This window comes from Carlito syrichta, unplaced genomic scaffold (assembly GCF_000164805.1).
Source record: "Carlito syrichta isolate Samal-C Ts95f unplaced genomic scaffold, Tarsius_syrichta-2.0.1 Scaffold303668, whole genome shotgun sequence".
NCBI classification, from domain to species: Eukaryota; Metazoa; Chordata; class Mammalia; order Primates; family Tarsiidae; genus Carlito; species Carlito syrichta.
The window spans coordinates 671560-683151 of NW_007247764.1; the positions used below are offsets into that span (position 1 = coordinate 671560).

An 11592-nucleotide genomic window follows, 5' to 3' on the forward strand; every position below is an offset into this window, starting at 1 on the left:
GTTTAGCTTATATATCTTTCCCTTTTCTAGCTAGTGTTGTGTTCATTTGAGGAGTCCTTACACTTCACCGTTTTATTCACCCAAGTTTGCTCCCTTACCTGTTGTAGACTTTGATGTAAAGACTGGGGTGATAAAACAAATGGCATTCATTAAAAAGGCACAATATCATATACATGTGTAACTTTTTTCCTCAACCTAGTAAAAATTTTAAAGAGCATCTGCTCCCAAAGTAAACCAAGTTCCTCCTTAATCTATTTTGGGAAATAACCACTGAGCAAATTAACAAGCTTCTTACAGATGACTCCTTTTGTTTAACAAATAACCTTTTTTTGCTGGGTGTGGTGGCCAGTGCTTGTAATCCTAGCTACTTGGATCACTTCGATCCAGTTCAAGATCAGTCTGGGCAACATAGCACGACATTTTTTCCTCAAAATAGTCTTGCACTCTCTTTTTCCCATTTCATGTGTACTCATCCTACAGACATCAGCTGTGGGGACAGCGTGCATCACAAATACCCATGAGAATATTGGCTAAGAAAATGTACACTCCTGATCTCCAAGCTAAAAAATCACAATGCTTGAAACTGAGGGCAGGGGCTAAACACTGAAGCAATTTTCCCTCAGGTGATTCTAAACATAGCTGACTTGTGTATACTCTCACACAGCCCTCTTGTGAGTACAGTACCTGGGAGTCTCCTCAACTCCTCCCTTCTTAGGTGCTATAAGCTCTACCTGGATCCCATCCTCCAAGTCTTGACTCCAATTCCAAGTTGGTTGGCCCAAGCTAGTGTCCTGTTGCTAGAAAATGAAGCACCAGAGGAAAGTGACAAGACTTTAAACTCTGGAATTGGAAATTAATACTAGCAAGACTTTATTAGACCAGTTTTGGCTTTCATGAAATACTCAAATACAATCAAATATTGAAGTTGGACTGGTAACCGTGCTTAAACATATTTGCATTCCGGATCCTTCTGTCATGGCTGTACATCATCTTATGATCTATCTTCAGGTCTCTCGACTTAGAGGAGCTAGAATTAACCAGAATGTGACTGCTATAAGCCACATAAAAGTATTTTATTAATGTAGTTTCCCATTTAAAAAGATCAAAGTCTAGCAATCACCTGAGTGTCCAGTCTCAGCCAGCACTTTAAAGGTTGTGTATTATTTCAAATCTACCATTGCAATTTCTTGTGTTGAGACAAAACACAGAAAAGCCACTTATTTCCTGACCTTTCCTTATGGGAATGTGCAAGACCCCCTCTGAACACATAGCACCAGGTTGCCTCTAACACACTGTAGGCCCTCATGCAGTGATTATGATGCACCTACATCCAAACTGCTTTTCCCCTGTGGAAATTATATACATTATTTAAATGCTGCCATCACTGCTTAAATCTCCAAAGTCCTTGGGCCTGCATCCAGACTCTACACAAAGATTTTAAAACATCTCACTGTTGACAGTTCCCAAAGTCAAAGTTGCACTCTTGTTTCCTCCAAGTTGAGGTCTGGCCAGATAATCTAAGATTGCAGTTCCCAAAATGGCTGTGACTAGTTTTAAAACACACGTTGGGCCATGGCAGGACTGGTGACTATTTTGTAGAGAAAACAGGACAAATTGAGTCCCCAAAATTAAACCATTTGAATTCTCCTGATTCTTATCCCTCCCCCCATGATTTCCACAGCATGAAGAAGCTGGCATTGGAAGAGCAAGTCCACACCAGGCACACTGTGGCTCCACTTGCCCAAGGACAACTCTAATGTGGCCGGTTTTTCAAAAACAATTCCAATACTCAACACCCAAAGTACATCACTGGATTTCCCAGTTTCCTGGCATTATCGTGTTAAATTGCCAGAAACAGACATGAAGTCTGGACTTAGGACCATCAAGGAAATTGTTATAAACAGGTTTACTATTCAGATACCAAAGCAAAAAAATCTCAGGTGGAAAATCTTCTTTTGGGAACTACTGTGTAGAAAACATTAAATAGCTAGCATCAGTGAAATACTACTATTTCAGAACCAAATTAGTTTAGATGATGGATGTACATTAAATAGCAAATAAGCATACATGACACATTTCAGGTCTTATTTGCTCAAATGAGACCCATCTCTTCAGTGTAGCTGACTCAGTCTTCTTAGCTATACAGAAGACATCACCTCCGTGGCCTGGGGGTCAGTAGAGATCAACAGTGAAGGTGAAGAGCTGAGGGAAGATGACCACATTGCCCCAGGTGTCTCAGATCTTTTCTCCTGGAAATAAAGATCCCAAGGCCTCCATTGCACTTTTATTTGAATGTAATATCTGGGACAATTATCCAAAAGGGCCAATATTTCCCAATTTAATCTGAGGTCATAACAAGCAACAAAACAGTGTTTGGGATTTCAGCTTCTCATCCTCGTCACCAAGCCTCGCTGCCTCCCGGCATCAGGATTTATTGAGCATTTTACAGTGTCTAGGCACAAGAGAACACACAGAAGACGGCGGCCCTGCTCTGGAGGAGCTTACATTCTAAAGGGAAAAATACACCTTTTACAATGGCATTTTGTTTGGTGTTTTCTGCAAAGTACTGAGGAAATATTCTGTAGAGTGAGCTTTGGGTATAACTTAGCCCCGTCATTATTTGGAGAAGAGAGGAAGAGAAAGAGGAAGGATTTTAAAGGCAGACAATGACAGACCATTTGGGGAAGGTAGGGTTTCAAGGGAGATAAACACAATCTCGTCCACTAAGGTAGAGATTAGCTGCAGGAAAGAGGATGAGGAACCGCCTGTGGGATGCAAGCCAGGGAGAAGGGATCCTAGACAAGGAGTGGAGCCGGGAAGATCATGCGGCCTTTCCCCAAGCACACGGCCACCGAGTAGGAACGGTCGGTAGCAAGACAAGGCTGAAAGAGGAAGGTCATCTTGTGCACCCAACAAACAGAATAAGGATCAAAATCGAAGGCAGGCTATAAGAGTATCAAGAAATTCTTAGAAACCAAAAGTGATTTGGAAGCACAAAACTTACAGTTAATGCTACCCAGTGCTTGATGGGCCAAGAACATTGCGGCTTCCTAAGTTAGAAAACGCCATGTGCCAAAACTTTACATGGAACCTATTACTCTTTCCGATCAACCTCCCCCTCCCCAGGAAAAAGAAGAACTTGCCTTTTTCAGGGTGGGGAGGAGAGGGGAACATGGGACATGGTTGGAAACTGTAGCTATATTAGTAGTATTTTTGTTATGATAAACTCTGTGTTTAAACCTGGTAAAAGCCCATTAGCTGCCAAGAGGGAATAGGAATAAATTTCCAAAAATGTACAATTTCCTTTAGAGAAGTTTCAGAACCAAAGGACTAATTTACATGAAAAGCTGTAGAGAAAGTAGTTGAAAAGTCCATTCATAAAACTTTTATTCCACTTACATGAACTTAATACACGTGTTCTTAACAATTATGCTTGGATTGTTCATGAAAATTTCATAAGACATTAAACAAAGCTAGCCATCATCTCAAGTTATTTCCCTGTTAACTATTTTTACAGCACATGCATGTTAGGCAAGTATCAAAAAAAAAAAAAAATCACAAAAGCAAAAAACCTAAAAAAAGTTAAATACATGGGTTTTTTGTTTTACTGCTGTGCTTGATACACATGAAGTAATGGATATCAAGCAGTTCATTTTTACTGCATCTTTACTTTTACATTTGTTCTTAGGTTGCCTAAAACATTTAAATACAAATAAAATGAGTGTAGCAAAAATAATGAAAGCAAACAGCAGGTAACTTTACAAATAATGGAATGTGAACCGTTTCTGCCTTTATCCAGAGTAAATTGGGCCACAACTTTTGTCTAATGGACCACTCCTGCAGCTGTAGTCAAAGATGTGCACACGGAGACTGAGTATGCCACAGACACACGTGGTTCAGTATGTGATATCCACTAGACATCCGTTTCCACCACAGCCTTGTAAGTGCTCCAAACCTTCAAGTACCCACAATTACTACACCTGTGACTGGAACCAATTATCCCTTTTATTCTCCACCAGGAAAAACCAATATAGGCAGTTTTCTTTGCTAAGACATGGAAGCAGTTTTAACACTGGCCCTTGTGAAGCCACAATGTACCAAAAGTACTATGCCAAACATTTATAACCTGTATAAAAATTCCACATCCCCATATTGGCCACCTCAAGATGAAAACAGATAACTCGCTAAATATTAACTGGCTCTACTCCCCTAATATTAAACATAAAAACCACATGGGAAATATAGAAATTCAAATAGAAGTAACATAAACCTGTCATAAATCGTAAACAAAAACTATTTGTGGGACAGCATGGATGACAAATGGTCTACTGTGTAAATTTTAGAATGAGGCAGACAAAAGTTGGAAGGCCGGTTAATTCTCCCCTCCTTCTCCCGCTTCAGCTTCATCTCCTTGGGTATCCGATGTCCACAACTGGTAAAAGAAGAAAAGAGTTTTCAGCATGTTTCAGTTTGGGGAAAAAAGAAATTTCATATATATGCCAAAGTCCAGATGTTTTAGTTGGCTGGAAAGCATTTGTAAAAAGATAATCGCACCAAAAATAGCTTCAAGATACACAAACACCTCAATACGATAATTTTCTCCTTAATCATTTTGTAAGCATGGTAAGTACACAGCAGAGTTGTCTTCAACTAACAGTCAGATGCAGGAAATTTTTGGTCATTCACAGATGAGAAATAGAGAAAACCATGAAGTATTCAGAAACATTAGGTTTCAGAATATCAGACTATCCCGAAGAGTTCAATATGAGAGATGGTACTAGCTGAGTCCAACTAAACCAGAATCATCTAATTTGGCTCACGCTCAAGGAGCTAGGGTTGACTGCTCTCCCCTGGTAGACTCCCCCACTGCAAAGAGAATCCACGAAACGCAAGAACCAGCGCCAAGTCTGAGCTAAACTACAAATCTAACTTACCGAGCATTTTTAGTTTAGAAAAATATACCATTGTATATTTGCATGATTAAAAAATAAATGGTCAGAGCAAATTCTTGTAAAGGGGAAAAACTTTCATCTCATAGTAGGATTATGAATTCCATTACGAATTTTTATTCATTTACGCTACAATTTTTTAACAGGTTAAAAATTATTTCAACTGCTTCAATGTTGAATTTTTAAGTCTTAACCATTCTATGGTGATTTTCAGAATTATAAAAGGATTGATTCAAAATGATTTTACACCTACACACTGAAAAATGAGTGGGGAAAATTCCAACATATATTTCCCTATTCTTCAAATCGTCCATTAGTTTCATTTCTTAAGCAAATATATCTCTGGCCTGGGAAAAAAGACTACTTCCAAGGACTTACAGCTACCAAATGACCCACTGGAAACTGTGGGCTCCCATTAAACAAGGTGTTTGTAAGACAAAATGAAATTGTCTTTAATGTTTCTCTCATCCAAGGAGTAGCCAGGTCCAACCCTGCTAGCTTCCAAGATCAGATGAAACAGGAAGCGTTCAGGATGGTATGGTTGTGGACCCTCTTTAATGTTTCTTTTTAACTTCCAAGGACTCTTCAATCTCCTGTATAAACAAACCAAAGTTTGATACAAGATATTATCTTTTTAGAGTAATGTGTTGATAATCTTGGTCAACCAGATTCAGGCTCAAATACCAGGTTAAATTTTGGGAAAATTTATTTTCTTGACAGACAGTGTAAGGCAATCAACCTATAATGATAACAAGCTGACACTAATAAGGTTCAGAGAAGACTACAATGACAGAATCAGAACTGGAACCTTGGTTTTCTTCTCAGTTACTGTAGTAGGCTCTTCTTGCTATACTGATACCAAAATTCAGCTGGAAGTAAATATTCCCATCAGGCCCTTTCAAAAAGTGATGAGAACACAACATAGTAATAACTAGGTCTCAGGTTCTACACCTTGTAAAATATGTCATCTCATCACTTCAAACCAGCAAAGTTCTTAATACTAAAATTAGTTAAGATTTAAAATGCTTCTTCTTTTTGAATCTTTAATTCTATACTCCAAGTCGGGCTCGGTGGCTCAGCCTGTAATCCCACGCCTTTGGGAGGCTGAGGTGAGTAGATTGCCTGAGCCCGCGGGTTCCAGACCCGCCTGCGCAGGCGAGACCTCATCTCTACAATAAATCAAAAAATCAGCCGGGCGTGGTAGCGCACGCCTGTAGTTCCAGCTACTTGGAAGGCTGAGGTGGAAGGATCGCTGGAGCCCAGCAGGTCGAGGTTGTGGTGGTCGGGAGCAGCCAGCCACTGCACTCCAGTCTGGGTGACAGTGAGACTCCAACTCAAAAAAAAAAAAAAAAAAAAAAAAAAATCTATACTCCAGTTTGTTCTCTTGACTAAAATAAAAATCTCAAAGTTTGTAGATAGTAACAAATTGTACTAAAATAATTTTAGGCATTTAATAATAAACAAGTATACAATACTGTTCAAAAACCTCTTTGCTGAGATCATTCAGCATTAGAACATAGAACTGGTCTACAGAAAATTGGTAGTGGACTAAAGTTGGAAGCGAAACGTATAAAATGAGTATACACAATCCCCAGAGAAATGGCCAAAAAAAGCTAGCAAAACCCAATAAAACACTAGACTACAGTCTGCAATTCCTGCCTCTTTACCTGACTCACAATAAGCACTTGATAATTTTTTCACCTAAGCCTCAAAAATTCACATGTAGTATTTATTTGAAGAAGAATGAAAAAACTCAAGGAGCCAATGAGACACGGGGGGGGGGGGGGGGGGGGGGGTGGCCACACATGGGACCAAAAATTTATTTATAAAAAATCGCACATTTTCTTACATGCTTATTAAACTTCATTCACTTTCAAGGTACTCTTCAACTGATACAACACACCTACTATCAAGACACTTTTTCCACTGCTCAAAACGGTTTTTGAGCTTGTAAATTTTGATGGCTTTTAGTGCTTTTGCCATTTTTTTGTTTCATCTCTTCCACATTGGCAAAATGTTTCCCTTTGAGGACTTTTTTCATCCAGGGAAACACAAACAAGTTCCTTGGAGTGAGATCAGGTGAATAGGGAGGGTGGGGCACGGGGGTCATGCCATTTTTTGGTCAAAAACTGCAGAACGCTCAGCAGTGTGAACACGCATGCTTATAAACGACCCATCATGAAATGAGCAAATGTACTGAAAGAATCTCCAAAAAAGTTTACTGAAGCCTCTCACAACTCTAGCCAGCACGCTGACACTGATGGGTCCCTAGGAAATCTTCCGCTGGGGAAGCATGTACTACAAAAATTACCTGACCCCCCCCAAAATAATTCTGGATTTTTTTGGGTCCCCCCTCATATAAAATCAATTGCCATGTGTGGACTTGATCTGGATCCCAATTCAAATAACAAACTTTCTTTAAAAGATAATTTTAAAAAGACAAAAGAGATGGCTGGAATTTGGACATTATTTAGACATATAGTATTAATGAGGAATTACTGTTGATTTTTTGGTGTGATGACATTGCATTTCTTTTAATAAATCTGGAGCCTACCAAGAAGAACAATCATGACCTTTCATAATAAGTCATTTTTTAAGTAAAGAGATTAGGCAAAATAAACATCCAGGTCGGGTACAGTGGCTCACATTTGTAACCCCAGCACTTCGGAGGTAGAGGCAAGAGACTGCTTGAAACCAGGAATTGGAGAACAGCCTAGGATACATAGCAAGACTCTGTTCTCTACTAAGAAAAAAAAAAAATTAGCTGGGTGTGGTGGCTTAAGTCTGTCATCCCAGCTACTCAGGACGTAGAAGCGGGGAAGGATCACTTGAGCCTAGAAGTTTGAGGTTGCAGAGATCATGCTGCACTCTAGCCTGGGTGACAGAGTGAGATCCTGACTCAAAAAAGACTTCCATTTGAATTCCATAGATCATAGAGCCTCAGTTTACTTTTTATACTAAAAATGAAACCCTGTGACTAAAATGAAAACACTCATGAAATGGAAGATAAATGGTATATGTGAATAAAGTTCAAAAATCATGGATTACAAAATTATTTTGAAAATTCAAATTTCAATAGACACGTTACTAATAAAAGTGTACATTTTTAGTTCTTGATTGAATATTTTAGCTTCTGTAAGGCAGTTTTCTTCATATGGTTTTAACAGTAGAAAAAAATATTATATTTAATTAAGAAATGACTAGAAATATTCCTTGTGGTAAAGCATAATTTCTTCAACCATATTAGACATATATGATGCTTTCTGTACTTACTGTCAAGTTGTCCCTCAGTAATTGCATTATTAGTGTGCTGTCTTTGTATGACTCTTCACTTAATGTATCAAGTTCAGCAATGGCTTCATCGAAAGCCTATGATTTAAAAATAGCACATCTCAGTACTCAAATCATAAAGATCGCTAAATTTCCAAGTAACAGGAAAAATACATACTGTCTTTGCAAGAGAGCAGGCTTTCTCTGGGGAGTTCAGAATCTCGTAATAGAACACAGAGAAGTTAAGGGCCAGACCCAATCTGATAGGATGTGTTGGTTGCATTTCCTTTTTGCTGATTTCAAAAGCTTCTTGGTATGCTTGTTGTGACTGATCCACAATCCCTGAATAAGACACACCAAAATGTATCAATGAAGTATACATTTTACCTTTGCCCCTCAAACCAGACCTTTAATTTAATAATATCTCATATGCCTTCTAAAATATTAAGCTCTAACAACCTCAACTGAATAAGGCTGCCAATTTTTTTAAAAAATGATGCTTCTCCCAGAACATCGCAGTAGCCACTGGCTAATGCCAAGATAAAAACAACCTTATGTCATCACTGTTATATTTTTAAAAATTAGTTTGTACTGAGTGCTCCTCGTTACACTGTGACCACTAATTCTTAAAACTGTGAGAAAGTTGGGCACGGTGGCTTACACCTACATTTTGGGAGGCAGAGGTGAGAGGATTGCCTGAGTTCAGCAGGTCGAGGCTGCCTGGGCAATTGCCCAGACCTCGTCTCTACAATAAATAAAAAAATTAGCCTGGTGTGGTGGTATATGCCTGTGGTTCCAGCTATTTGGAAGGCTGAGGTGGAAGGATCATCTGAGCCCAGTAGGCCGAGGCTGCGGAAGCCATGAGCGTGCCAGTGTGCTCTGGCCTGGGCAACCGAGTGAGACTCCTACTCAAAAAAACATTCCTGTATACAAAATTGGATTTTCAAAAAGCATAAAATTTAGAATACTAGTACTAGGCAGTGGCACATATATTCTCAGAACTTAAAAAAACAAAACAAAAAAACACCACAGCATTGCCACTCCTCATTCAGTGCTCTACGCAATTAGAACCAAGTATTCATACTTGAGAGACTCCTCCACACCATGTGATTTTCCACATGCGCAACCAGCTGGTTTAAAATAGCTTACCTTTCTTGTCATCACCAGCAGCAACCTCGGCTAAGTAACGGTAGTAGTCTCCTTTCATTTTCAAGTAGAAGACTTTGCTCTCTGCTTGAGAAGCATTAGGGATCAAGAACTTTTCCAAAAGAGACTTAGGAAGAAAAGAAACATATGATAAGAATAAGACATTTTCAAAATGGAAAGACTCTGCACTTTTCTAAAGAGCATATACCACAGTGCAAGCTATACACTTGTACTACACAACTGTAAATACAGCAGGTCCATGAATTTGTGGTTTAAAGCAGAACACTTTGGGTAGCAATACTTAATATCTGAAGCTAGTGTTCAGTTTATTATTTAAGGATGATACAACTGCATACTGGCTCCTGACTGTCATATAGTTACACGCTAACTTCAATGAAAGTAAAGCACGGCAGTTCATATTTGGGAACACTTTCTAATGTGCGGGCAAACTTTTCATTTAAATGTAGTCATGATATATGAAAAAAGAAAGAACGCGAGAAGAACCTTTTGGACTCTAGAGGAATGACTAACACTGAGACTAATAACATAAGACAACACTGCAGTCTATACCAGAGGAGGAACAAAACTTCACTTATAAGAGCACAATTCAAGTGAATCTCACAAAAGATAAAATGTTCAAAAGTTTTATTTTTCCTAAGACAGTGGGAGGATTATAAAACTTTTATAAGATCTAAATAATCTCATTAAAGTGATTTTTTGGTCCGATAAAATTTTGTTCAGAACTATTAATTACAACCTGTGCTATTTTTAGTCAGGATAAAAAAAAAACCTATAACAATTTAAGCTAATCTGAACCCTAATACGCTAATAATTATACTCTGCTGTTTACACTCTATTGTTTAAAGTAATAAAAAAAATTAGATCATTGTATGGGGGGAGGAAGGCTAAATAAACTAGTGACTTTCTATTTTCAGTAGAGGAAAAAGATAATCCCAGTAGTAGTTAGGCAAATCTTTTTCTTAAAAACGAAATGAAACAAAAACAAAAACCTACTCTCACCACCTCTACATCCTCCTGAGTTAAAGTATACTCTGGGAATCAAAGTGAAATCAATTTTTAACTGGGCTAACATCCCAAATAAATCAATTCTTACAAGGAAAAAGGTATCTAATTCTTGGATTCTATTCTACAAGGTGGCAGTTTAATCTACATTTTACCTGCTTATATGCAAAATATAATAGTAACTCTTAGTGTTTACTCAAGTTGGCAGTAGATCCCAAGCTATACCGTGTTCTAAGGAGTGGCTGAAGGTGAGAAAAGTCAACCTGAAATGTTTCCTGTGATTGTTATATGAGTTGGAGTCTCACTCTGTCACCCAGGATGGAGTGCAGTGGAACAGTCACGGCTCACCACAGCTTCAACTTCCTGGGCTCAGGAGATCCTTCTGCCTCAGGCAGGGACTACAGGCATACACCACCACACCTAGATAATTTTTTGTAGAGATGAGGTCTCCCTATGATGTCTAGATTGGTCTCAAACTCTTGGGTTCAAGAGATCCTCTAGCCTCAGTCTCCCAAAGTGTTGGGATTACAGGCGTGAGCCACCATGCCCAGTCCTTCTGGGATTAACTGATATTTGAAACTACTGGCCTGAAACCAGAAGAGGGTTTGGGTTAAAATAGCAAACTTTATTACACCACACCAACACCTTCATATTCAAAGTTCTCTTAGCTGCAAGAGGGTTCTGTCCTCTGAACACCATGCTCTTTACCACCTATGGCTTGAGGGATCTGTCTCAACAGCAGAAGATAGTTGCATTTAAAATAGTGGAGCCAGGTGCAGTGGCTTACACCTGTAATTTCAGCACTTTGGGAAGTGGAGCTTAGAGAAGTGCCTGGGCAACTTGGTGAGACCTCATCTCTACAATAAATCAAAAAATTAGCCGAGATGGTGCTACTTGGAAGGCTGAGGCAGACGAAACGCCTGAGTCCAGCAGGTAGAGGTTGCAGTGGTCACTGCACTGCAGCCTGGGTGAGAATATGACTCTGACTCAAATAAAAAAAAAATTTAAAAAAAGGTAAATAAATATTACGAGTGGTCCTCCTCCCCCCACACGCACTTAAAAACAATGGTCTTAAGAAACAGAGACTAGCCGGGCTCGGTGGCTCAGCCTGTAATCCCGCGCCTTTGGGAGGCTGAGGTGAGTGGATTGCCTGAGCCCGCGGGTTCAAGACCCGCCTGGGCAACTTGGCGAGACCTCATCTCTA

The 11592-nt window shown here is 39.2% G+C and overlaps 1 protein-coding gene across 2 annotated transcripts in view; it reads right to left on the bottom strand.

The window, feature by feature from the left end:
* Positions 1–846: 846 nt before the first annotated feature.
* YWHAZ (tyrosine 3-monooxygenase/tryptophan 5-monooxygenase activation protein zeta) overlaps positions 847–11592 on the bottom strand; it is a 32088-nt gene continuing 21342 nt past the window's right edge. For both annotated transcript variants that reach the window (XM_008058982.1, XM_021712848.1), the window contains 4 exons: positions 9369–9492; positions 8398–8561; positions 8223–8318; positions 847–4432 (listed from right to left, as the gene is read on the bottom strand). In XM_008058982.1, coding sequence (XP_008057173.1) covers positions 4373–4432; positions 8223–8318; positions 8398–8561; positions 9369–9492 — 444 coding nt within the window. In that variant the 3' untranslated portion in view covers positions 847–4372. The remainder of the gene's footprint in view (positions 4433–8222; positions 8319–8397; positions 8562–9368; positions 9493–11592) is intronic.